The sequence below is a fragment of the Suillus subalutaceus genome, assembly GCF_016647625.1.
Source record: "Suillus subalutaceus strain FC151 chromosome Unknown DFJ58scaffold_255, whole genome shotgun sequence".
NCBI classification, from domain to species: Eukaryota; Fungi; Basidiomycota; class Agaricomycetes; order Boletales; family Suillaceae; genus Suillus; species Suillus subalutaceus.
In genome coordinates this window covers 2,113-25,693 of record NW_024540504.1, presented here as the reverse complement: position 1 = coordinate 25,693, position 23,581 = coordinate 2,113, and the positions used below count along the sequence as shown (strand labels likewise).

Genomic DNA, 23,581 nt, shown 5'->3' with positions numbered 1-23,581 from the left:
AATTTTGGGACAATTGTGTCGTTCGTCCTTTCAGATGAACATGAGCGTCATCTGTGACAGTTCTTCAATGAGGTGTATCTTCGGTAAGTCTACCAGTAATCTGGGCTTAGCTAGAGCCGCTTATGACTCGGAGCTGTAGACTAGAATAGAGTCTCGGCAAGTGATTGAACAGAACAACGCTGAGGTAAAGCTGCAACCAGACGAGTGCAAAGAGTATTGTACTTACAGTAATCATATTGATCGAAGAATCCAAATTTCAAATCATCAATCTCAGAGATCCTCGACATCATGTTCAGAGCGGGCTTCATCTCACATGTGTCTGATAATAATATTGTGTACCAATACATATACTCCAAAATTGATGGTCATAAAAACGAGGAAAGAACAAAACGAAAACGCAGATCAAGAATGCGATAAAGAAATATCTACTCATCATCACTCGGCGTCAGGTATTCATCATCACTGATCACCTGTTTGCGACCAGCACTCCGAGCCCTGCCCCGCTGCGGCCGCTCATCCTCGTCCATAGGCGTAAGCGCGGAGTCATATGCTGCGGAGCTTGACGGTCCACCTAGAGTTGGTGAGGCACCAGGTAGTCCCGTCCCAGCAGTGACTCTCTCCAACGTGTCGTGGAACACTTTTTCCATCTCCTCAGCATCTATGTATACCCACGAGCCCTCTTGGTTATACGTCCGCGCGTTGTCGAACATGAGCTTCCAGTCCTCTTTGTAGTGCGTGATACTCTTGTAATGTCCAGTGTTACCCCGCTTTCGAAGTAGGGACAAGGCGATCGGATGCGTGATTAACTGATAATAATCGGGGTAATCCTGATCGTATCGTTAGTATGTCGGTGTAACATGAGACAGGAAGTCTTCTACTCACTCTCCTGTCGGGGAGCTCCCGGAAAAGTTCGCAGCGTTTCCGACCATCCTTGTCTTCACAAGCAAGAACCGCTCTGAGAACCTCGTTGAAAGCCTTCTTCATCTTATCCCTTATTGCAGGCGACATGTCACCCGCCTTCGTTTTCCGTCGTTTCTAGATATCATCAGAAAACGTTCAAAAGGAAAACTCAAAATCAGCTCACCATGTCACGCTCTTCGTCGTCGTCATCGATCACCGAAGGCGTCACAGACATGGACTTCATCCCACGTTTCCGCTTGCCAGCCACACCAGGTGTGTCGTAGTCGTTGGCAGTCATCTTGCCCTTGCCCTTCTTCCCTTTGCGCCCAACACCCACATCTGACGCTGGAGTATTACGACCAGGTGTATCGGTGTCCTTCAGAAGCTTGTTGGCAGCCCGTCGTTCTTTCTTGCCACGAGCACGATCAACGAGTTCCTGCAAATCCTCGCCATCCTCCACAGCCTAAGATTCCAATCAGCATGCATGCATCGCGACATCCTACAAGACGTACCATCGCCCACTGCTCATCGCTGAGACCGTCGTTATAATTGACGATATTACGACGACGCTGACCACGGCCCTCGATAGCATCATCAATCTCCTTCGGCTCGAACGGTTCGTCCGTCTGATAGCACTCAGGCAACTCTTCAAGTTGCATGAGGGGCAACGGCGGTTTCCCCCTGTTGCCGACCGCGCGCCATGCGTCCAACGCATCCCGTTCTCGCTGAAGATCCATCGAGCGGAAAATCTCAACCTCCTCGTCATTTCTTGCCAACATTTCGTTAAGTTCATCGTCATTCATGTCACCAGCTTCTTCGTTCTCCTCCTCTTGGTCTGCTTCGAGGATGGACCGCTGCAGACCATTCATTTAGCTAGCCGTTATTTGGGAGAGCTGTTGTACCCACCAAGAATTCTTCCTGCTCTTCCTGCGTCGACTTGTTATCGAACCGACCGGCTTGGATGACCTTGTCGTCGATATCGAGCTTGTATCGCGCGCGAGCATACATGGCTTCTTCGACACTCTTTTCTGTGATGAAAACGGAGGATTCGGACAGCCTTGGTCTGGCCGATACGATGAGCACGATCTTGAGCCTGAAGATCAGCGTGGGGATTCCTGAGATATTATCATCAGCACGTCTGTCCAAGCAATAGCCAGAAGCTTATTCACCAGTCACTATCGAAGCTGCAAACATAGACGTCAGCATAGAGAACGACGCGACCGCAAGAGATAACGCACATTATAACCGTATCTGCAGTCTGCAAATTGAGACCTAAACCACCAGCTCGCGTTGAGAGGATGAAGACTTTAATCTCCGAATCCTTCGCATTGAATTGCTGTACATGCAAGGCACGCTCATCCGTCTTCGTACCACCGTCAAGACGGAGATACTTCCAGCCCATCATCTTCAAGAAATCTTCCATGATATCCATGACCTTCGTCATTTGGAAGAAAATAAGGACCTGGTAGAAACAGTTATCAGTATAACTCGGTCAATCGTAGAAAGTGACGCACCCTGTGACCCGTTGAGAAGAACTTGGGAAGGATGCGCGACAAAAGCTCGAGTTTGCCAGCTGACCTGACCAATTTATCGTCGATGAGCCCGGTGGGATTGACCTTGTCCTCGACGCTCTCGAACAAGAACGGATGTTGACAGATCTTGCGCAGCTGCATGAGCTCATTGCTCAGACCTTTCACCCCTCCAGATTTGCTAACAAACCAAAGATCAGCACTACATCCCGCCCACTCCGCTGAAAACAAAAAACGTACCCCTTTGCATCCTTCCCATTGGCGATCATCTTGTGCTTCTTCATCTGCCTATACAGCTGACTCTGCAGGGCACTCATGCGAACTTTGATCACTTTCTCCACCTTGTCCGGAAGTTCACTCTCCACGTCTTTTTTCAACCTTCTCAACAAGAACGGCCGCAACACCTTATGCAATCGCCGGATGATGAGCAGAGCCTCTTCTTCGTTCAACTCGATCTTGTCCCCTGTACCCGAGTTCGCGAATGGCGTGTTGAACCACTCGTCAAATGACTTCACGGAGTTGAAGATCTTGGGCAGGACAAAGTTGAGGAGGGCCCAAAGTTCGGGAAGGTTGTTCTGAAGGGGGGTACCGGTGAGGATGAGGCGGTAGCGAGAATGGTAGTATTGCGTGAGCGTCTGCGCAAGTTTTGACTGGGTGTTCTTCATACGATGTCCCTCGTCTAATACCGAAGATGAACAACCAAGCACCGACGAAATGCTCAAATCCACTCACCGATGATCATATGCACCCATTTGAGTTTGCTGAGGATAGGCCGGTCCTTGATGATGTACTCATATGTAGTGAGCAGAACCTGGAACTGGCCCATCCGCAGTTCGCCTTGGAGGTTGCGACGTTGCGCAGGGTTGCCCTTGTACGAGATCATTTTCACCGTCGGCGCCCACTTTGCGAATTCGCCGGACCAGTTCGTCATTGTTGATAGAGGCACGATGACGAGATAAGGCCCGCGTTGTCTCTTGACCTCGATTAGGAAGGTAACCAGTGAGATGGTCTGGATGGTTTTACCGAGACCCTACGCTCGTGTGAGGATGCGATATAAAGAACCCAAATGTGGCTGCTCACCATCTCATCTGCAAGGATACCATTGAGCTTGTTGTTGTAAAGACTGACCATCCATTGCAAGCCCTTGAGCTGGTAGTCCTTGAGCTGACCGCCGATAAGAATGCCTGGCTGCTTCATGACCTTCTCCGAAATGCGATGTGCAACAGCGTAGTAGTCCACCTTGCCCTTATCATCCTGGGCATCAGCACTGACCTGGGCGCCAAACGTGGCCTCATTTGCGGGGCCTTCCTCTTGGTCAAAGTTCGTATCCAAGGGGCCAGACTCATTCTGCTGCGCCACGACAGCCTGCGCAAGCGAATCGAGATAGGCGTCCGTCTGCCGCAGCAAATGGGTGATGCGCGTATCCTTTGCTGTATCAATAAGCTTCATATACGCCTCCTCATCATCCGCCTTAAGCGCCTTCAAACGCTCCTTCGATATCCTCTCGATACGCTTCTGCTCCTCTTTCTCAGTGAACGCATGGAACGACAACACGGCACGCCCGAGCTTCGCGACTCGTTCCTGCGCAGAACGGTTCACAGCGATGATGTCTCGTCCGTGTTGGCAGATGATGCCGAGCTGTTCGACGTGCTTGTGTTTTGCACGCCTCTCGCGGTCGATACGTTGCTTGCGTTCCGCCTGCTCAGTCATGCGTGCATCTCTGAGTGTAGGCTTGCGGGCCCGTCTAAAGTCCACGCGGTTCAGCGGGAGCAGGGTGCCTTGGATCAGGCGCTCCGCAACAATCGCGCGCATAGCGCGTTGCTTCTCGAGCACCTTGAGGGACTTGAGCTCGATCATTGCGCGTAGCTTCCCGTGTGGGGACAGCGCTGAGTTGTCATTGACGGGCTCTCGCTTGTGCGAGCCGAGGATAACGTCCGCCAGAGAATCAAAGTTCCCATCACCGATGGTGGCTGGGATCTCCTCGAGCTCTTTGATGCGCTGTTGGACGCGTGCTTCGATGAAGCGATCGCGCTCGTTGATGATCTGGTGCACGTCGAGGCCTGCAGGCATTATGGAGGGAATGAGGAGGCGCTGAAGGCGCGTTGCGACCATAGTTGGGTCAACGTTGGGTGGGCGCTCGAGGTGGGAGAAGGGAAGCTTGAATGCGTTATACGGGTACACGCCAGAGTCTACTGCTTCTTCGAGGAAAGGACCTTTGGGAAGATCAGCAGGGTCGATGGGAGGACCATGCTCTTCTTCTTTTATGACTTCAACTGGCACAGGTGTTTCAGTAGGTGGGGGCGGGGCAATTTGGCCTTTCTGTATTTTAGCAGCGCTGTCAACTATACGGGAGGGCACGTCTGGGCCCTGCAGAAGGTTTTCGAGATCTGGGACGGCGGTGTTGGGAACGCGAATTGCATGCTGCAGGTGGTCTGGGATGGGGGAACCGCGGGTGACGAGTCTGTAGGCCATTATCTGAGCGCGTAAAGCAGATATTTGATCTGGAGTGAATGATACGGGGGTAATGGGGGGAGCTGGAACAGACTGTGGTGCAGAGTGACCGTTGACAGCAGCGCCATTAATGAGACCATCAGTGGAATGAGATGATTGTGGTTGGTGGCCGTTTGACTGCGGCTGGTCTGGGTGCGATTGTTTAGCTAAAGGTCATAAGTTTAGCCTCCTTTAAACATTTCAAGAGACTGACTCATTTGTTGTTGAGTTCCTTGTGAATAGACATTGACTTGCTTGACAAGCTGTGCAAGTTCAGGGGAGGTCTCCATTGTGGCGCCTGATTGCTTGAGTTCTTTAATGCGCTGAAAAGCGGTAAAGACATATCAATCTCTGTAGTAGATTAAGACTGACCTGAATAATCATATTATAACGGTGCATATGTGCTTGACGCTGCTGAGCAGGCGATAACTGCTGCTGCTGCTGTTGATTCATTGCAGGCTGTATCTGTTGATTATTAGTGAATGAATTTTGTTGGTGACCAGGCTGTATCAGGAGTTGGCCTTGCATGGCCATGGGTGGCTTGTCCAGCCTACAAGTACGTGCCTCTCGGCTCTCCTCAAGAGTCAAAACAAAAGAAGGAACGCCGTGGGAAATAGTTTTGCGCAGCCTGTTGTCAGCAAGTCACGACGGTCACGTGCTTCATCCCTAATTGACGCGTTTCTCATTGAACGTGTTGCTTTTCACCACCACTATGCCAGCTGAACGTGCAGGAGTATGCTTCTTTTTTTTCGTTGTAATTTTGTTTCTAACATGTTCCGCAGTACACCGTGACAATGTTCCTCATCGACATCTCTCCGTCGATGGGTGCAACAAGATCCATAGAATTACCCCCTACGCCCAACGGGGAGCAGCGCACCACAGAGATGACCAACCTCGAATGGGCATTACAATTCGTAAAACTCAAGATCCAAGAAATGGTACGTTGACTAAACAGACACTTGCTCTTATCAACTCATGGCGATACAGATTTTTAATGGCCGGAAGACGGACCAATGCGGTGTCATCCTATTTGGTTCCGAAGGTGCGTCACCATTTCGTGTATGCCTCACGATTTTTCCGACTATAGTTTAGAGACGAACAACATCATTCACGAAAAGAACGGCGGTTACCAACACGTATCAGAATACATTCCCATCGCACATCCCAATTCAACCACCCTCGCCAAGCTCGTCACCCTCCAGCCTTCAGAGAACTCAGGAGATCGTGTGTACTCACTAATTTCTTAGAGTTCTGACATCTCATTCTCTGCAGCTATCGACGCCCTCATCGTCGGTATCGAAACACAAGATATCTACCTGAACAAGAAGCGCACATGGACGCGTAAAATCGTCATCGTGACAGATGGCCAGAGTCCCATGGAAATCGAGGACTGGGAGGCGACTGTCAAGAAAATGAATGCCCTTGCTATATCTCTTACTGTTATGTAAGTCACTCGTTCAATCCTTTGTTCGTGTCCTGATTTGTACTTCACAGCGGTGTCGACTTTGATGACGACGAATTCCCTTTCCACGAGGAGGACAAGTCTACCATAAAGGTACATTTTGTCCTCTTCATCTTTTCAAATCTAATCTCTTTTCTTCAGGTCGAAAATGAAGCATTTTACCACAAGCTCACCTCGTCCCTTGATGACGGCCTGGTCGGAACTTGTGTTTTTGCTCTCCAAGAAATCGCCAGACCAGACATGAAACAAACCAAATCCGCACTTATGGGCACCGTTCTCCGCCTCGGCGATGTCGACGTGCGACCGGAGGAGGCCATTGAAATCCTCGTCAAAGCCAGCAAATGCACAGCCCTTGCACGCCCCAAGAGCTGGAAGAAATTCGGCCGACGCGAAAAAACTGACGAACAAATGCAAGTCGATGAAGAGGAAGAAAAGACGGTGTTTGCGCAGCTGAAGATGCGTAGCGAGTACTACATTGATCGCTCAACCCAGGATGGAGAAGAACAGGATAAGATGGATACGGGCAGTGACGATGAGGAAGACAAGGACAAGAACCTCGAAAAGGTGGAGAAGGAACAGCTCATCAGGGGCTTCAAATACGGTTCCACGTACGCTCCGTGCCCTGATGGGCAGTTTCGGCGCTTGAATACAAGAAAGGGCATCGACATTTGCGGATTTTTCCATGCAAAGAACGTACGCACACCTCTTTGTTTCCATGTGCGTAGCTCACGCAGACACAGTTCCGCCGGGAGCTAGCGATGGGTGAAGTCCAATACGTATGGGCAGACCCCGGTGCACCACAGCAGCAGGTCGCGCTCTCGTCCATCGTACAAGCCATGTATGAGAAAGGCGTCCTCGCTATCGCGCGCTGGGTCTCTAAGGACGGCATGGACCCAAAGATGGGCGTTTTAGAGGCACGCGTTGATCCAAATATTGATTATCTGCTGTGGGTGCAAGTACGTCTCCCCCCATCCTTCCCTACCCTCGGCCTGGACTAAATCTGGGTATGATAGATGCCCTTCGCAGACGACGTCCGGAAATACACCTTCGCCTCCCTCGAGAACCTTGTATCAAAAAACGGCGAATCAATCACAAAGCACCCTTACCTCCCCACAGAAGATCAACTCGAAGCCATGGGCAAATTTATCGACTCCATGGACATCATGGATTCAGGGGAGAATGACGCTGAAGGGTGCGTTTTCGATTCACCAAAAGGCTTGTTTTGTTGTCCTGAGTCACTTATCAAACAGGAAACCAGTTCCATGGTACGACACCCAACAGTCGTACAACCCCGCTATCCATCGCACGAAACAGGCGCTCTTCCACAGCGCAGTCGTGAATGACATTACCAGCAACCCCCTTCCGCCACCCCATCCCGAACTCCTCAGATACATCAACCCTCCCCAGTGGGCCCTCAAAGCTAGCAAAGGCGCAATCGCAGAATGCAAAGCAGTGTTCAAAGTCAAAGAAGGTACGCGCTCCATTACCTTGCTTTTCATAATTCTCTCAATACTCATACTACTTATCTCATTCATCCAGTACCCAAGAAAGCCACCAAAGTCCGTAAAGATGGCCACGTCCGCGCCATGGACGAAGACGAAGACATGCTCCTCCTCGACAAAAAACCAGCCGCGTCGCGCAAAGGCAAAGAACCCGCCGCGTCCCAAGTACCCCTCTCCCCCAAACTCGCACGCCCAGCCAAGAAATCCGCCGCTTCAGATTCTGAGACGGAAGAAGAATCAGACCGGGAGCCACTCTTGCTCAGCAAGCGGCCCTTTAACGCGCTGCCCACCCCAGAACGCTCGATGTCACCTGATGTGGACCCTGGCCGTGCACCGGGTCGTATCATCGGCTCGACGTACCCCTTGCGTGATTTCAAGACCAACCTTGCACAAGGGGACGTGGTGACAAAGGCTGTGGAAGACATGGGCGTCATCATCAAAGAGGTGGTGGTGAGGCCGTTCGCGTCGAGGCGGCATAAGGAGATGATTGAGTGTATGGTCGCTATGCGGGATACGTCTTTGAAAGAGGATGAGATTGATGCTTGGAATGCGTAAGTATTTGAATCGTCTAGGCGCTCAAATGCTTATTGTTACCAGTTTCCTGAGGGACCTGAAGGAATCGTGTCACAAGGAGGCCGGAAACCCCGAATTCTGGCAAGAGGTGCAAAAGCTTGGCCGCAGTCTCAGTCTCATCAGTGAGCCCGAGGCAAAGAAACTGGGGGGTCATTCTGAGTTTTCCGAGTCTGCATCTGAAGCAGTAAGTTGTCTCTGACAGTTAATGAACGTCACCTGATGAACCCTCTGCATCTTAGTTCATTACCCAATGATTGTGGAGCTTCTTTTTTGATTTAACTGTCGGACTATATGCTACCCACTTGCATTGTGTTTTTTTTACCGTACTTGACTATTCGCCTAAATGCCTTGATAAAAATTTAATTTGTCGTACCTCACTTCCGTCCCCACCACCCCTCGAGCAAACTACTAAGTCCACCCCTTGCAGGCGCCTGTGGTTCTGGTGTTTTAGGTCTCGCCACCTCCTCCAACCGTGATTTCGCAGGCACGGCTTGCGCAGGAACAAGTGCCGGTGCAGATGCCTTCCCAGCTCTCTCCTGCAATCTGTCCATATCCAGCTGCACATAGTTTAACGCGATATCGAAAAACAATGGTTTCTTGTATGTCTTGTTGTCCGCGTCGATGGAGCCGCCGTTGTATGCAAACCATTCGTTTTTGATCGTCAGGCCGTCTTGAGTGATGGTGGATTCTAGAGCATCGAGATCGGAAGACGTCAGTGGATAGTAGGCAGGTGATCCGGAAGAGATAGGGTCTTCTGAGAAGATGGACAACGTAGAACGCGTTTCACGGAGATATATGGTTGCGTGTTGGATCAATGAGAGAGCTTCGGCGTATTTTTTCACGGCTACATAGCACTGTGCGAGATAAGAACATCTTGAAACACTGTCAGCACATGAGATTAATGCAGAAGAAGTTGATCTTTACCTGCGGGCTTTGGTGAATGTAAGACGGGCCTCGACAGCAGACGCTAGGTCAGGGCTCTCGTCCACGATGCTCAAATTGCGCATCTGGGCAAGACTTTGGATGACAGTGTCCAGGAGCTTGACCACTGCAGGATAAAGTCGGGCGTCGACATGCTCTTTCTTTGGTTTTGCAGAGGCCTGTGGTCGATGCGAGGTGAGAAGAGTGGAGACTAGGAGGAGATCACGCTGGATCCGGCGAGAGAGCAATTGGTAGACAATGTAAGCGTAAACAAAGTGGATATCACGCGTGCCGGCTGCAGAAGTAGATGAACTTCCAGAATTCTGTCGAGTTGATGAGTGATAAATACAAATCGATGAAGGTGACGGCACACCTGTTGCGCTTCAACCAGTTTCCTGGCCAGCTCTTCAGCATCGCTGAGAGCGAGGAGAATAGCATCATATGCGGCAACGCCCTTCTTGGACCCATGACCACCTGGCTTGCCTTTCCTCCCCTTATCGCTAGCACCCTCTGCTCGAGCAGGCTCACGCGATTGCGTAATCTTCGCCTCTGCCTCCTGCACCCGCAGCAATACATCCACCAACTCTGGATTGCGCACCGGCACAGGCTGACCTTCCCACATCAAAGTCGTCAACTTTTTCCTCCCCTCACCTTTCCCAGTCACCTCTCCCTCCTGCCTAAATTTCTGAATTAGAGTATCACATCCCTCGACGATCTCCCCTCGATGCTTCTCCGACAACTCAGCAGCGATCGCATCTACATCATACGCTCTCTCCCTTCCAAGCTCATGTGCGCAATACCTGATTTCGGGGCCGATTTCATCTGCAAACACCGTTGCGAGAGCCTGGTCTCTGCTTGTAATAGCGCGATCAGCGAGTTCGTCGAGAAGGTGCCTTGCAACGCTAAGCTGGATCACTGCATCCTCAAAGTTGTCCCGGTATCGCAGGAAGCGCCCGTTGAGGATCAGAGTGTAGATGGTGATTTGCATGAGCCCTTCTGCAGAAAGGCGTGAAGATGCATATAAAGATTGACAGTGCGATAGAAGTTGCGTCGACCAGTGTACTGCACGACGGAAGCGTCCTGTAGCACTATGCCGCAGGGTTCCAGCTTGATCTTCATTGGCTGGCTGAAGAGATTGGGTAACGAGATCTTGGGAGTAAGCCCAGGCACGTTCTGACTCGAAGAGTAGAAGCTCCAAGCTATCCGAGATTCATTAATTCTTGATATGTGAAATGTGATGTGGCACGCACTGTCCATCCTTGATGATATCTGTGCTCAAGGGAGGCAGTTTCTTGAATTCTCGGCCCTTGCCATGGGTCATTTTGAGAGAGGACCGGAGACGATGGGTCCTATTGGCGCAGTGCTTCCTGTATCGCGTGAAATCATTGTACCGGAGACCATAAGCAGTCCGTTGTTCGTTGGCTAGTTGTAAAGCTGTTGGGGGATATAAGCCTGTCTCACACCGATAAGCCTTGAGTAACTAACCTCTGAATGATAATTTGTTTTCTGACATGGTGACCAGAATGAAAGCTGGACACGTACTCTACAATTTTATTCTATTGATGTGTAGAATGTCGCAGTAGGATGTGGAAGCTGAAAGAGGCCGCTCGTCCAAACGCGGCTTGATCACGGTTTCGCAGTACTTGAAGACGCGCAAGCTTCATCTTCTTTACAACTTTCGAACATCTCAAATGGCAGAAGAAACATTACCGTCAACTCTGCAAAATGTTCTGGATCAAAAGTCCTTGAAATGGATATTCTGCGGTATGTGCTTCACTATCCAGCTGCTTGCCCAGCTCACCCTGGCATTGACTCGGATGCGATGCAGGTGGTAAGGGTGGTGTCGGTACGTGGCCCCTTGAGCCTGAACTATTAAAAACCTGATCCATACGTACAGGGAAAACAACCACCTCGTGTTCGCTAGCCATCCAACTCGCACAGTGCCGAGAATCGGTGCTACTCATCGTACGTGGTCACATCTACGGTCTCAGAGGCCGATGTCCACCCTCAGCTTTAGTCCACCGACCCAGCACATAATCTGTCGGATGCTTTCGGACAGAAGTTCTCCAAAGACGCGACAAAGGTCAACGGATTCGATAACCTGTCCGCTATGGAAATCGATCCTACAAGTGCAATCCAGGAGATGGTCGAGCAATGTATGCGTTAACATCCCACAACCCTACTCTTGTCATGCTGACACTTTGCAACCCCAGCCGACTCAAATGGCATGATGGGCTCGATGATGCAAGATCTTGCATTCGCTATTCCTGGTGTTGACGAGGCAATGAGTTTTGCCGAGATCATGAAGTTCGTCATCTAACTTCTGACTTCCGTGGATTGACGAAACAATGTCTTCACAGACACGTCAAGTCGATGGAATATTCAGTCATCGTGTTTGATACCGCACCGACAGGTCATACCCTGCGTTTCCTTTCGTTTCCCACTGTACTGGAGAAGGCCCTGGGCAAACTCAGCACGCTCAGTGGTCAATTTGGACCCATGATCAGACAAATGTCAAGTATGATGGGCGGTCAGCAGGATTCTCAGGAGGATATGTTTGCAAAGCTAGAGTCTATGCGCGCTGTGATTAACGAAGTCAACACACAATTCAAGGACCCTGTACGCCTCATCATTGAACACACCGGAACTATCTCATCTCATATTATTTTCAGGAAAAGACCACTTTCGTTTGTGTTTGCATCTCCGAGTTCCTGTCCCTGTACGAGACGGAGCGTCTCGTTCAGGAACTGACGGCTTACGAGATCGACACGCATAACATCGTCGTCAACCAGCTGCTCTTCCCTAAGACATGCAAGTACTCGCTACTGCTCCACGTAATGCTATTCTAATTTTAATCTAGCATCTAACTGCGAGCATTGCCAAGTACGAAGAAAGATGCAACAAAAGTATCTTGCCGAGGCCCATGAACTCTACGACGAGTTCTTCCACATCGTTCAGCTACCATTACTGACGGAAGAAGTTCGTGGTCCAGAGAAGTTGAAGGAGTTTAGCAAGATGCTGGTAGAGCCATATGTTCCTAACGTTGACTGATGAGCTGAGGGTGGTTGACCGGTAATTCATGGAGCAGCACGTATAATACATTTTACTTTTCGGACACTGAGGTGCTTTATACCTGTGATCCAATGGCAAGCATTCTGATATCACTGGTACACGTTAATATTATGCCGGGGTTTCCCTTCGTGAAGGATTGATAAGCCTGTATAAACTTCCATCGAGGTGAGCAACTGCATGTGGGCATCCACTTGTCTCCAAATCTGTCCAGCACGGGTTACCAAGCTGTCTTTCTCACCAATAGATCTGCACCTCGTGGGTATAAACAGACCTCTATAGTCCACGCGCGCCGTAGATAAGCAGACGGATCAAAGTCGGGCAGGACTTAGCAGGACTCGTGGAAATCAAGCATGCAATCATGGAGTCTACAAGCGTCATCTGTGAGGTCTAAGCTCCATAACTTCATAGCGAAAATCCCATGAATAGACCCAAAGAACTGGAATATGACTCCTTGCGTTGCCTCGACGATCCCTTTGGTGGTACAACATCTGCCTTTAGGCCCAAGATACATCCAACAACAACTAACACTACTACTACACCCTAATCATCAAGTCAAATATCAGTATGATTGAACACGAATGACTGAGAATGAAAACATACGTATCATCTACTCGTGCGACGAAGTAGACACGCAGGATAGATGCCGTGAGCCGATGGACATATGCAGTGTACCAGTCACTTACCATCGTAGTGGAAACGAGTCTACATGTCAAAAAAGTTCAGAGGTTCTTAGATGACAGGGCGCCGAAGCATACCTTCTTTGGATTTTCGGGTGCGTACCGTACGTACCTGTCGTTATCTACAGGACTTCAGAGTTCACGTTATAAGTGAAAGATCATCAGATGTGATGGAAGCTCACCGTTCCTTCGACTGTAACATATAATGTTTTTGTTTCTAGAGCGGCTGTATCGCGGATACCGAGGAGAAACTCACTTTACACGATGCAAGCATACTCTGCAGGGTTACACACACAGCAGAAACACTCAGAACTGGTGACCATTCGGTTCCAAGGATAGAAGCACAAATCTACGACGCATCAGACGTATCACAGCGCGCCGAGTTCGGCATGTATGGAACTCACATGTCCATTGGAGTATACATGCTGATCAAGGGTCAGTTATCACGGCAAACTCCAGCTATATATATACGCACCGGATGCACAGGTGCCGTTGACTCCTGGTTGACGACGAACTGGACAGCAGGCGCCGAGATAGGGTAGCTTGGGTCAAAGCGAAACATGAGCTTGAATACCTCCCCCTGGCCATATTTTTGTAAGGGCTCATAAGTGACAAAAGTGAATCCCTATCAGACCTGGTATAAACTTTCCCCCAGAATTTCTATGGAGAAGTACCACGTCTCAAAGTTGTCAGCGCTGAGTAGTGTGATGCCTGTAATCAACGGTGGGTCGGTCAGCTGTACGTATAGCACGTGAGAGGACGTACCTGTTGGACATCCTTCTGTCTGTATTTCACTGAGTTCTTTGCGCAAACGGCGAGACGAGATCGAGGCCATGCCAGTTCGAATCCAAGCCTCGGATATGTGTCCTCGACCGGTTAACTGAGAATTAAACGGTAGTCTAGATCGGGAATGATGTAAACAGAAGCAAATAAACGCCTCCCATAAGAACGCTCTGCGATTTTTTTTGCTCTTCAATGTCTTTGACTCCTTCCTGCTTTAGAGTCACCTGCTGCTCGAAATTGTCCAGGGATTTGCAGGCGCTCGCGGGAAGGTAGATGATTCTTCTTGCTCTTCAGGATTGCTGGTTCATCGTTCTCATGATCTTGCGTACTTGAACTGCAAGAGACACTTCGATGCGTATTTGGATTGTCGACAAGTACATTTTGTACATATGATATGATTTTGTACATGAAATATCAACTTGCAATCACAGCGGAAATGAATTGGTTGGCGATCCCGATGTGAAATGTACTAGCTATGGACACAAACACGACTTGCAGAATTTTCGGGATATTTGAGTCCATCTAAAACAGAGGTACGGATTTGTAGCAGCAGCCCTAAATTTCAGACCCTATTCAGAGGACTGTCATCACAACTAACCAGACCACCTTTGCTTTGCAAGACAGCCTCTTTCATCACTCAAAACCACGTCCGTTTTTTTTACCAGTGTGTTATTTCTCCAGGCTCCTTAAGTAGCGCCAAAAGTATGTCTTGCACCTTTTTTTCTAAGCCCGTCAGATGCAAACTCAACTTCATCCCAAGCCCTCCTTCCTCCCTTCTTTCGCCCGCATGACTCCCCTTTACCATCACCTTCACTTTGCATATGCATATATGCGCCTGTTCCATGCCGTGTGATATAAGTGTGTTGGGTTTTGTATATCTCCACACACTTGGTTTAACGCTGGCGTGGCGACGACGTTAAATCGCTCTTGATACAGAAGCTGCTCTATAACTCGGTAAGTCAAACGTCTGATGTCTTCGAAAATATTTAATAGATCTTACGATCACTCCCAGCTCTCCATGTGTAGTCTGCTACCCTCGACTGCATCCACGACAACCCGACATTTTCCTGTATGAGATGCGATAACTACGGTCACGCAGATGGTTCGTGTTGCTGTCTGGCATTGCAAAAGGCTGCTAATCGGGTGCTGGACCCCTTTGATCAAGCTGGGGTGCGAGCGAGGGTGTTTCGCTATAAACGGTTCGTGTCGCTGCTACTGCCTTTGAGTTTCTTGACCTAACTGGCTGTTAGGATTGCTGGGCCTTCTCTGCGTGTTCTGGGGCACACCATACATCACTATGGGAGGGGAGGAGAAGAGCGAGAAGGAGAATCTGGATGTATGGCAGATCCATAAAAGCATGTAATCATACTCTAAACAGACGGGATTTCACCATTTTAGACATTCTAACCAGATGTGATTCTCTCACTAATCATACACAAAACCGATCGGGGAATAAGTCCTCTATAGCCTAAGAAGAGTCTGTACTACCTTCAAATCTGTACTCTGGTTTGGTTATGCAATTTCGTACGTTGACCGGTACATTTTGATTACATTTCCGTACTAGTACATTGTGTCCATATATACAAGCCCTAACCCTACCCTTCCCGCATACTTCGCTTCCCCAATGAATATTTGCCAGTATACCACAACTAGCCCTGCCTATTCTGCTGTCTCTGCTTCACGAGCCCTCTTCCGTCTATCTTGGGTGATGTCGTCCAATATTGCCTTGGCACCGTTTGACTTCAATTTTATCGCAAGGTTTCTACCCAGCTCCTCCGCGCCCTGTATGCTCTCAACTTCCTGCGAAAGGGTATCTTGGACGTGCAAGGAACCATCAAGCGATGTGACGCAACCCGTTATCGTGAGTGTGGCACGCGTCAGTTCCCCAGCGCTTTTATCAATCTGCGATAGCGACGTAGAGACGCCAACAGGAACGCTACATCCACCTTCGAGTTCTCTCAGTAATGCCCTCTCCGCGAGGCACTTCCACTGTGTTTCCTGGTGGGTTAGCATTTTGCACAATTCCCGTGCTTCCTGATCGTCTGCGCGGATCTCGACTCCCAAAGCGCCTTGAGAGACAGCGTGGAATAGGATTGGTGCGGTGACGTCTGTCGTGACGCGATCCCCCATGCCTAGCCGTACGAGACCGGCTTTGGCCAGTATAAGCGCCGTATAAGGACCATCGGGAGCGTCGAGCTTCGCAAGACGGGTGTTTCTGGGGTTGATATTAAGCTTAGCTTGAAAATAGAAATATGGCCTTACAAATTCCCTCGCTGCAAACATGTTAGTGTATGCGGTGTGTTTATGGGCTGCGAAAACGTACGACGTCCAGAAATACCAAGCCAGGGAAAGACCTCCGCAACTGCGCGACTCTCCGAACGCTGCTCGTACCCACGACACTCCCTTCCGGCAGATCTTCCAAAGTCTTGTAAGGCAAGCCCTGCTTCACCACCAGACTATCAACAGGATTCTCTCTCTCCAATATCGCCCCGAGTTCGCAGCCGTGCGGTAGGGTCGTGGGCACGTCCTTCAAACTATGAACCAGCATATCAACTACATTCTCTTTCAACGCAACCTCGAGTTCTTTTGTCCATAGCGCCTTTCCTCCGAGTAGATATAGCGCTTGTGATTGGTTCTTGTCGCCCTCGGTCGACATAAATGACGTGCCGAATGAAAGGGCTGGAAATGCAGCCTCGAGGCCATCTCTGACGATGTTCGTTTGGATCTGTGCGAGTTTAGATGCTCGGGAAGCTAATACGAATGATCTTGAATTTGAGGCCATGGTGCGTGCATAGATTATCGCATATGGAATTCCCGTGGGTGCCGTTGAATAGTTTCCTTATCGGGCAATCAGCGTGATCTTCTGATCGGAGGTTGTTTGTGCGCACCAATGACTTCTGTTTTGTCCTCCACGGACGTCTCATGGTACTCAGCTGAGCTCTACAACGAGAATATCCAAACCATCTTCGTGACGGACGATATCATTTCTTGTGCATGGATCTGACATGATCCTCACATCATCTACGGAAATGTCCAAAAGAGATTCCCACCTCCTACCCACGTCGACGACCTGCTTGCAGGCAGCAGCTCACGAAACCGCCATATGTGATCGAGCTGTATTGACCGAAGAAGTCATACTGTTAGATGGCCCTCATAATTTGTAGCCATTGGCTGGCTTGGAACAAATCAAGGCATGGTGACCCGAGCCTCGGATGTACTGCCTCAAACAAAGTCCCTCGGAAGAACTTGAAGAGTACTTTGATTCTTCTCTGCGACCAGAGGTGCCTGATCATAACTTACCTATCTGGTGATTCGCCGCCCTTCGACTAGTACTCCTTTGGATCACGACCGGAACGTCTTCCACCTGGAGTTTGACACAGAAGGCACTGGCCTCGAGGAGGGTCATTGTCTACAATTCCTACTAGACGCGCAGTTATTTCCCGTTCCCTGAATTTGGAGTCACGGTCGGGGAGTGGCGCAATCGTATGATTTTCCCTTTCTGACTCGGAGTATGGCCCTCGTTCTTGAGCAGTGAACCTTTAAGTAGGTCGTAGTACGTACACTTCCAGCATTGGTCAACGTCGTGTGACTTATCTCCGCCAATTTCAGGATCTTCTACGATTGCATCCTGCTTGGTCTCGCGCTCGCTGACGTGGATATATGCTTCCACCATGCTCATCACGATATGCATTTGGAGGCATTGGGCGACTCGGTGGAGGTGTTGCTATTACTAGTATGTAGCTCAACTTGATAGTGTGCGCATAGGACTATGCAGTGTCTTCCATTTTTACAAACACGAAATATATATATCTGCTACCTATAGAGTAGACATGGACAAGCTGTTTATGTAGGGACAACTATCTACCATATGTAAGGACGAAACGTGCGTGCTGCACTTGAGCTGTTCTGAGCGCTAGCGCCCGGTATTTTGCACAAAGTATGCAATAAACGACGTTAGGTATGTGCTCGAGGGGTGAGATAACTGTATCGTAGAATGTTAAATGACGGGAGAGATCGTCGTAAATGACTGGTAGATTAAGGATGACCATCGGTATACTCAGGAGACGCACAACAGATAAAGAGCCAGAAGCGAGTCCAACGTGCAGGGTATTTTATCGTTACGTGAGGAGTAGTGCTCGAAGTTGTATTGCCGACGACAGGAGGCACGGTAGAGACGGCAGCATGCGATTGCGAAGATGATTGGGCTTGAGCCGTGCCGCTGGATTGCTGCGTGACAGTGCTATTGGGAGGGCGTGAGCTTCCTGCAGTTGCATTTGTCCGGCTTGGCTTCAGGATCGGCCTCCGTCTCTCTCTTGCTGAAGCATTTCTCTACGTGATGTGAGATAGAGTTTGAAGGAAGAAATGATATCAGGAGAAATTACATTCGAGAAGGCTAAGTGACATACACGTTTCCCCTTGGCATACGGGACGTCAGCTGCTGCTGAGGGACGCTCGTGTAGCTCGATGTCTGCGTTGCTTGGTCTGGCAAAGAGACGATTTCGAACCCAATGGAAAGGGCGAGGTCGGGATGGCGTGTCGTGTGCATCGGAGTGTATGGGGCGGAATAAAGATAAAAAACGGTTACGAAGAGTGCTTCTATGCGATGGTGATGATAGAGAGCGGGGGCCAGACAACTGAGAGCATTGTGATGAAAACAAGATTGGATAAAACATGATTAACGACGTACGTGAGCACGATTTGGTGTGTCGGCGACAAAGCCACGGAGTACCCGAGGGGAGATCTTGATTGGCTGCCGAACAGGACGCCGTGTAGCATCATCCTATGCAGAATGCATCAGCTGCGAGAAGTACTGTTGATGAAAGTGTCACGTACAGCGAGTAGCGACTTGTCGCGCTTGTCCAAAAGAAGGTCGTCGAGGCCAGCTTCTTTTAATATAGCAGAGACATTCCATGTATACGCGTTCTTGTCACAACTAGTGGCTAGTAGCTTTCCGTCTGCCGAAAAGGACACGCTGTTCACGAAACGCGTACTATGGTGAAGGGGTGGACTGATGGGCTGGTTGTTGTCAAGATTCCATAATTGTGCTGTCTGGTCAAAGGATGCGCTTGCGAGGATGCGGCCATTCGGAGATATTGCAATGTCATAGACATCACCGGTGTGCCCATCGAGCACAGCGATCTGCTTCCAGTTTGAAGTATTCCATGTCCTAATCGCTCGATCGCTTGACCCGGAGATAAGTGTTTTTCCATCTGGGGTCCAAGCCAGGCACAACACCCAACATGTGTGTCCTTTGAGAGTGGCGACAAGCCCGCCTGTCTTCCCATCCCAGATTTTGATCAAAGACTCGTTCGATCCAGGAATATGAGTGTTGCCAAATCCACTAGTCGCGAACATGGTCATGTCCGGCGAGTAGATGACTGCGTACACGTGTTCGTACCCAGTTTCGATTGGACCAAGGATTGTCTCTCCCTTCTCCACGTTCCACTCCCTTGCAGTCCCATCGAAGGATCCGCTCACCACTCGCCGGCCATCTCGACTCCAGCAGACAGACCTCACTGTTTCTGTGTGTCCCGTCCATTTCGAGATAACTTTACCTGTGTCAATATCCCACATCCTCATTCTACCATCCTCACATCCGCTAACCACTTTCTTCCCGTCCGGAGACGACGCTATCGTCCGTACTTTACTATCTCCGTCCCGCAAGTCGTCTCCTATCTGTTTCCCACTCTCCAAGTTCTATACCCGCAGCGAGCCGTCCAACGAACAAGTCATCATCCGTTGTCCGCCTAGCAGATGTATGATGCTGGGGATCCAATCGGTGTGCCCTTCAAATTTTTGGCTGGGCTTTAGTATCCTCGGTGTCTTTTGCGGCACAACAGTGGATGAAGACGTAATAACTATTTGGCGCAGTTCTGTCACAGCTTTCATCCAAGAAAGTCCAAAGCATCACTTACGACGATGTTTCTTAACAGGTCTCGACGTCTTGACACCAAGACACAATGGGCGTATAAGTCAAGAGTGCACTGCACGTCTGAGCTAGTACGTTCTCCACGCATTATCCTCGTGTTCACTTCACAGCATACACATCAGGAAAACCCTCCCATGTAAACTTAGATAGATTAGAGACTTTTTTGACAGCTGTCAAAATTTGTAGTAGCTGGCTCTAAGAGCGATAGCGCAGTGCAGGCTAACGATAATCATTGGCAACCTAGCGCAGTGTAACAAAACTATATCGATCTATGTATGTATTTACATATAATGATGAACACTCGTCAAGAATGTTAGAAGAGGTCCATTCACGAGGAGCCACAGGTCCGAAATGCGGAATCAAATGCGCACTACAACGAATGTTGCTGATTGGTATAATGCTGGCCATACGTTCTCCGTTTTTGATGATGCGCTGAAACCTTGTGCAAGCCATGATCTCGGTTAGGTACGCGGAAGGGAGAGAACCATTCAACATATGCGAGATGTTGAGGGGGCTGGAATGTAGATGGGAAAAGTTTCGGGACGGCTTTGGGAGGGATCGAAAATATAACACGGACTTGCGCAATTCGATATCCTGTTGAATAGTACTAGCTACTGAGTACCAGTCAATAGAACGATTCAGAACACTTACCTTTGGTGCCGAGTGAACCACCTGTACCATCATTAACAAACACAGTATCAAATCGTGGTGCGACACTGTCGGACGCAAATGTTCCTGACCGTCCAGGACATGCATGGACACTATCAACAGTGACCGGAGAATCGTCATGACCACGAACATCAGCCGAGAGCCATTTCACCTTGTGAAAGACTGGTAGTGTTCGAAATGGGATGTGGATATCGGCTGCTCGATCTTCGAGCTGCCTGGCTGTAACGGTAGTGTTGGCAGGAAGTGTGACTTTGGCAACATAACGTGCGAGAGATTCGTTAAAGTGCGTGGCGCCATATTCATTCACAACCTTGTCCGTGGTGACTGCCTTGACTGTAGGATGTTTTGTCATCGTTTGAGTACGACGAAATGTCATTTCGGGGGGACGTGGCTGATGTGGACGTGCAGTGTTACCAATAAGTCTCCACTGAATGTATTTTTCGTGACGAAAAACTTTCTCCCTCCGTTCAAGCCAAGTCGTCATCTGAGCAAACTCGTTCTTGTGATTCATAGAACGATAAGCATCTTTTGCGAGATCAATGTGAAGACGTTCAGTGTATTCAGTATTGTAGTTGTCCGTAGTGCCGAACATTCGAATCATATGAGCGTAGTGAGCTGTGAAGTGGAGCTTTGGCAAATTGAACGAATTCCGAATGCCGAGGTCGATAAAGATGTCCTTGTTGTCGTGGAAAAGGTCGAGTGCCTCATTGAGTAAGACCAGTGTCTCGGAGGTGTGAGATGGGTACTGAGTGAGGTATAAAAAGTCTAGCAGACCACGAACGGCACGGAGGAGTCGAGCGGAGGACATGTTATGAGGTAGACTGGTGTCGATGATGATGCCGAGCAAGAAACGGCAAATTTGATTGTGTTCTGTACCGCTCACGCGCGAAAGAGTAGTGATACCCTTTGTAAATATTCGGATATGGTGATTTGGGGGAAGGCGTCGACATCGTGCATCTATCTCCGCACTGCCACATGCGTCAGAAAGCCAGGCGAGGAGGTGCTTTATGAGCCCTTGGTATAGTTGATGCAGAACATCAGGAGTTACAGATTCGAATATATTGACGAAGGGGAGTCCCTCCCAGAATGGGTGGACAATTGGCTTAATGCCAGCGTTTGCACATGCCCGAACGAAGGCCAATCCGCCTTCATCGAGAGCACAAAGTGCATCAAGTACCGCGCCCAGGTCTCGTGGTTGCCAGTTTGCAATACCAGTTGCTAAACCAAGCTTGTCAGGGGGAATGTCACACTTCGGACACTGAGTTGTCTTGATTCCAGTAGCTAAAACTTGCTCTGGATAGTCTCCCGCGAAACATGCGAACAAGGGATGGCCTCGATGCACTGTTCCATCACCACGTTGCATGTTGATGCCATTGATGCCAGCAGCTGCGAGCGGAGCAAGTACGCGGCCCACACAAGCATGATACAAATTGGCGAGCATCCGTCGGCGAGCGGCTTTGTTGGTGACATGATCAAGGCGAGTAGTTGGAAGATATGCAAGGAGGACATGTGCGTGGCGTGATGGTTTCCGACGAATGTCCTTTGGGATATTTCCAATCGTCATGTAGACGGGGTATGCTGACTTGTTGCGAAACATCGTTACTTGAGTCTTGTCTGATGAGATAATGACCGGAATTATTGTAGCACCTGGGCGCTCACGGTCTAGGTGTTTCTAGAGAACACAGTGTTAGAATTTGTACGTCGAAGGTCACAAAAGATAGATAATACGAACCTGACTATTCCACCACCATTTTCCGGTATGCATCTCATGATATAAACGAATCGTTTCGTCTTTGTCGGCATAGTGACGTTCAGGAGCGAAGACGAGAAAGTCAGCAAAATTTGGATCACTGAAAAGAGCCTTGATACATTCAATGATATCGCGAAAGTAGACATCAAATGCTTCATTGGCGACAACAATCTGTTCGCGTTTGAATTTTGGACGGCCCGGGAGTTCGTTGTCGATTATCTGGTTCAACTCTTGCGTATTCTTGAAGGAAAGACCAAGCTTTTCGCTAAGCTGGAGGTGTCATGATTAGATTATCCTTGCGCTTGACAGAAGCACAGACTTACACCCTCGATCGAGACAAGTTCTGAGAACGCTGTTGAGCTTGAACCTCGTAATTTTGCCCAACGAGCCATATCCCAATCAAGCTTTGAGGCAAACGGAGCGTAAATATTGTCTGCGCTCGAGTCATCAAGCTGTGCATGGTAGGTTGCATTGCTTGGCTGCTTGACGACATCAACAGGTTGTCCGGCTCGTATATCAGGGTACCGGACAATTGTGGGTGCCTGTTCAGTGTTCGTGAAGTCGCTGTTGTGCCATATGCCTGAGCATCTTGGCCTTGATCTGCAGTAGGTGGGTGGAAGGCGTCATTGTGCGCAGGCACAGGCGCTACAGGAGGTTCCCAATGATCATGACCATCAATGTCATGATGTTCACCATGCGCAGGAGTGGCGGGACTCGGAGGCACTGGTACTGCGGCAGGAGGTTCCCATTCATCGTGATCACCCAGGGCCAATGTCATACCCTAAGTCGTCTTCGTCCAAATGCTCCTCGTCATCTGAGCCTGGCCATGCGAGCTCGTCCTCAGCGTATGTTCCAAAAAAATCACCTTCGAACATGGCATGATCTGGATCAGGAGCATCTATATCTCCTTCGTTTGGTGGGTCTGGAGCAAATTGCCGCGAGGAAAGGTATAGGGCGTGACAGTCAGGATTGGTGGTCTTTGCGAGATGCTGGCTATAACCTGTGATTGACGCGAGTTGTTTATCACACGCGGGACATGTTATTTGAGGCATGCTCTAGTATTAATTTTATGAAAAAAATTGAACACTGGGTGTCTGAAAATCACTCACAATGCGTCTCCCAACAGTACAAGTGAATCGCAATTCTGACGGCCAGAAAAGAGAGGTGGTGTCACCAGCATGTCAAAGGCGAGGCTCTACCGAAGTAAAAAAAATTGGGTAAGTGATGACAGGATGCCATATGCGCAGTATTGGCAAATCCAAACCTTGCAGCAATGGAAGCAACTCATTAATTATGTCCGGAGCATGCCAGCACAGGTAAATGA

The 23,581-nt window shown here is 49.3% G+C and overlaps 7 protein-coding genes across 7 annotated transcripts; 2 read left to right on the top strand and 5 right to left on the bottom strand.

Moving 5' to 3' along the window:
* Positions 1 to 302: 302 nt before the first annotated feature.
* Positions 303 to 5,514, bottom strand: DFJ58DRAFT_822665 (SNF2 family N-terminal domain-containing protein). The gene is made up of 16 exons (XM_041392073.1): positions 5,288 to 5,514; positions 3,702 to 5,086; positions 3,654 to 3,674; positions 3,630 to 3,632; positions 3,558 to 3,593; positions 3,510 to 3,536; positions 3,162 to 3,459; positions 2,670 to 3,108; positions 2,415 to 2,610; positions 2,139 to 2,362; positions 1,955 to 2,015; positions 1,807 to 1,923; positions 1,413 to 1,754; positions 1,085 to 1,363; positions 883 to 1,035; positions 303 to 827 (listed from the first exon to the last, which is right to left on the bottom strand). The coding sequence occupies exons 1-16, from the start codon at positions 5,451 to 5,453 to the stop codon at positions 426 to 428; spliced, it is 4,149 nt and encodes a 1,382-aa protein (XP_041235929.1). The 5' UTR covers positions 5,454 to 5,514; the 3' UTR covers positions 303 to 425.
* Positions 5,515 to 5,631: 117 nt separating this feature from the next.
* Positions 5,632 to 8,710, top strand: DFJ58DRAFT_736204 (SPOC domain-like protein; the record flags this gene model as incomplete). The annotated part of the gene is made up of 13 exons (XM_041386758.1): positions 5,632 to 5,652; positions 5,702 to 5,857; positions 5,907 to 5,961; positions 6,012 to 6,143; positions 6,192 to 6,363; positions 6,414 to 6,474; positions 6,523 to 7,074; positions 7,122 to 7,337; positions 7,395 to 7,573; positions 7,632 to 7,852; positions 7,921 to 8,434; positions 8,481 to 8,640; positions 8,696 to 8,710. The coding sequence occupies 13 exons, from the start codon at positions 5,632 to 5,634 to the stop codon at positions 8,708 to 8,710; spliced, it is 2,454 nt and encodes an 817-aa protein (XP_041235928.1).
* A 72-nt stretch (positions 8,711 to 8,782) lies between these two features.
* Positions 8,783 to 10,989, bottom strand: DFJ58DRAFT_229342 (uncharacterized protein). The gene is made up of 5 exons (XM_041379357.1): positions 10,863 to 10,989; positions 10,628 to 10,811; positions 9,751 to 10,576; positions 9,381 to 9,700; positions 8,783 to 9,329 (listed from the first exon to the last, which is right to left on the bottom strand). The coding sequence occupies exons 1-5, from the start codon at positions 10,888 to 10,890 to the stop codon at positions 8,831 to 8,833; spliced, it is 1,857 nt and encodes a 618-aa protein (XP_041235927.1). The 5' UTR covers positions 10,891 to 10,989; the 3' UTR covers positions 8,783 to 8,830.
* DFJ58DRAFT_918122 (anion-transporting ATPase) lies at positions 10,990 to 12,577 on the top strand. The gene is made up of 8 exons (XM_041395576.1): positions 10,990 to 11,141; positions 11,206 to 11,223; positions 11,275 to 11,342; positions 11,395 to 11,533; positions 11,591 to 11,684; positions 11,738 to 11,996; positions 12,050 to 12,188; positions 12,238 to 12,577. The coding sequence occupies exons 1-8, from the start codon at positions 11,069 to 11,071 to the stop codon at positions 12,426 to 12,428; spliced, it is 981 nt and encodes a 326-aa protein (XP_041235926.1). The 5' UTR covers positions 10,990 to 11,068; the 3' UTR covers positions 12,429 to 12,577.
* A 189-nt stretch (positions 12,578 to 12,766) lies between these two features.
* DFJ58DRAFT_822647 (UBC-like protein) lies at positions 12,767 to 13,978 on the bottom strand. Its single transcript, XM_041392072.1, has 10 exons — positions 13,892 to 13,978; positions 13,761 to 13,837; positions 13,602 to 13,706; positions 13,531 to 13,551; positions 13,383 to 13,475; positions 13,309 to 13,319; positions 13,205 to 13,256; positions 13,133 to 13,151; positions 13,050 to 13,056; positions 12,767 to 12,989 (listed from the first exon to the last, which is right to left on the bottom strand). The coding sequence occupies exons 1-10, from the start codon at positions 13,959 to 13,961 to the stop codon at positions 12,983 to 12,985; spliced, it is 462 nt and encodes a 153-aa protein (XP_041235925.1). The 5' UTR covers positions 13,962 to 13,978; the 3' UTR covers positions 12,767 to 12,982.
* A 1,509-nt stretch (positions 13,979 to 15,487) lies between these two features.
* DFJ58DRAFT_822640 (porphobilinogen deaminase, dipyromethane cofactor binding domain-containing protein) lies at positions 15,488 to 16,777 on the bottom strand. Its single transcript, XM_041392071.1, has 3 exons — positions 16,233 to 16,777; positions 16,172 to 16,182; positions 15,488 to 16,124 (listed from the first exon to the last, which is right to left on the bottom strand). The coding sequence occupies exons 1-3, from the start codon at positions 16,689 to 16,691 to the stop codon at positions 15,569 to 15,571; spliced, it is 1,026 nt and encodes a 341-aa protein (XP_041235924.1). The 5' UTR covers positions 16,692 to 16,777; the 3' UTR covers positions 15,488 to 15,568.
* A 3,301-nt stretch (positions 16,778 to 20,078) lies between these two features.
* DFJ58DRAFT_719468 (uncharacterized protein) lies at positions 20,079 to 23,010 on the bottom strand (the record flags this gene model as incomplete). Its single annotated transcript, XM_041384637.1, has 9 exons — positions 20,079 to 20,107; positions 20,138 to 20,223; positions 20,249 to 20,432; positions 20,490 to 22,089; positions 22,111 to 22,116; positions 22,138 to 22,179; positions 22,240 to 22,527; positions 22,581 to 22,799; positions 22,930 to 23,010. The coding sequence occupies 9 exons, from the start codon at positions 23,008 to 23,010 to the stop codon at positions 20,079 to 20,081; spliced, it is 2,535 nt and encodes an 844-aa protein (XP_041235923.1).
* Positions 23,011 to 23,581: the final 571 nt, after the last annotated feature.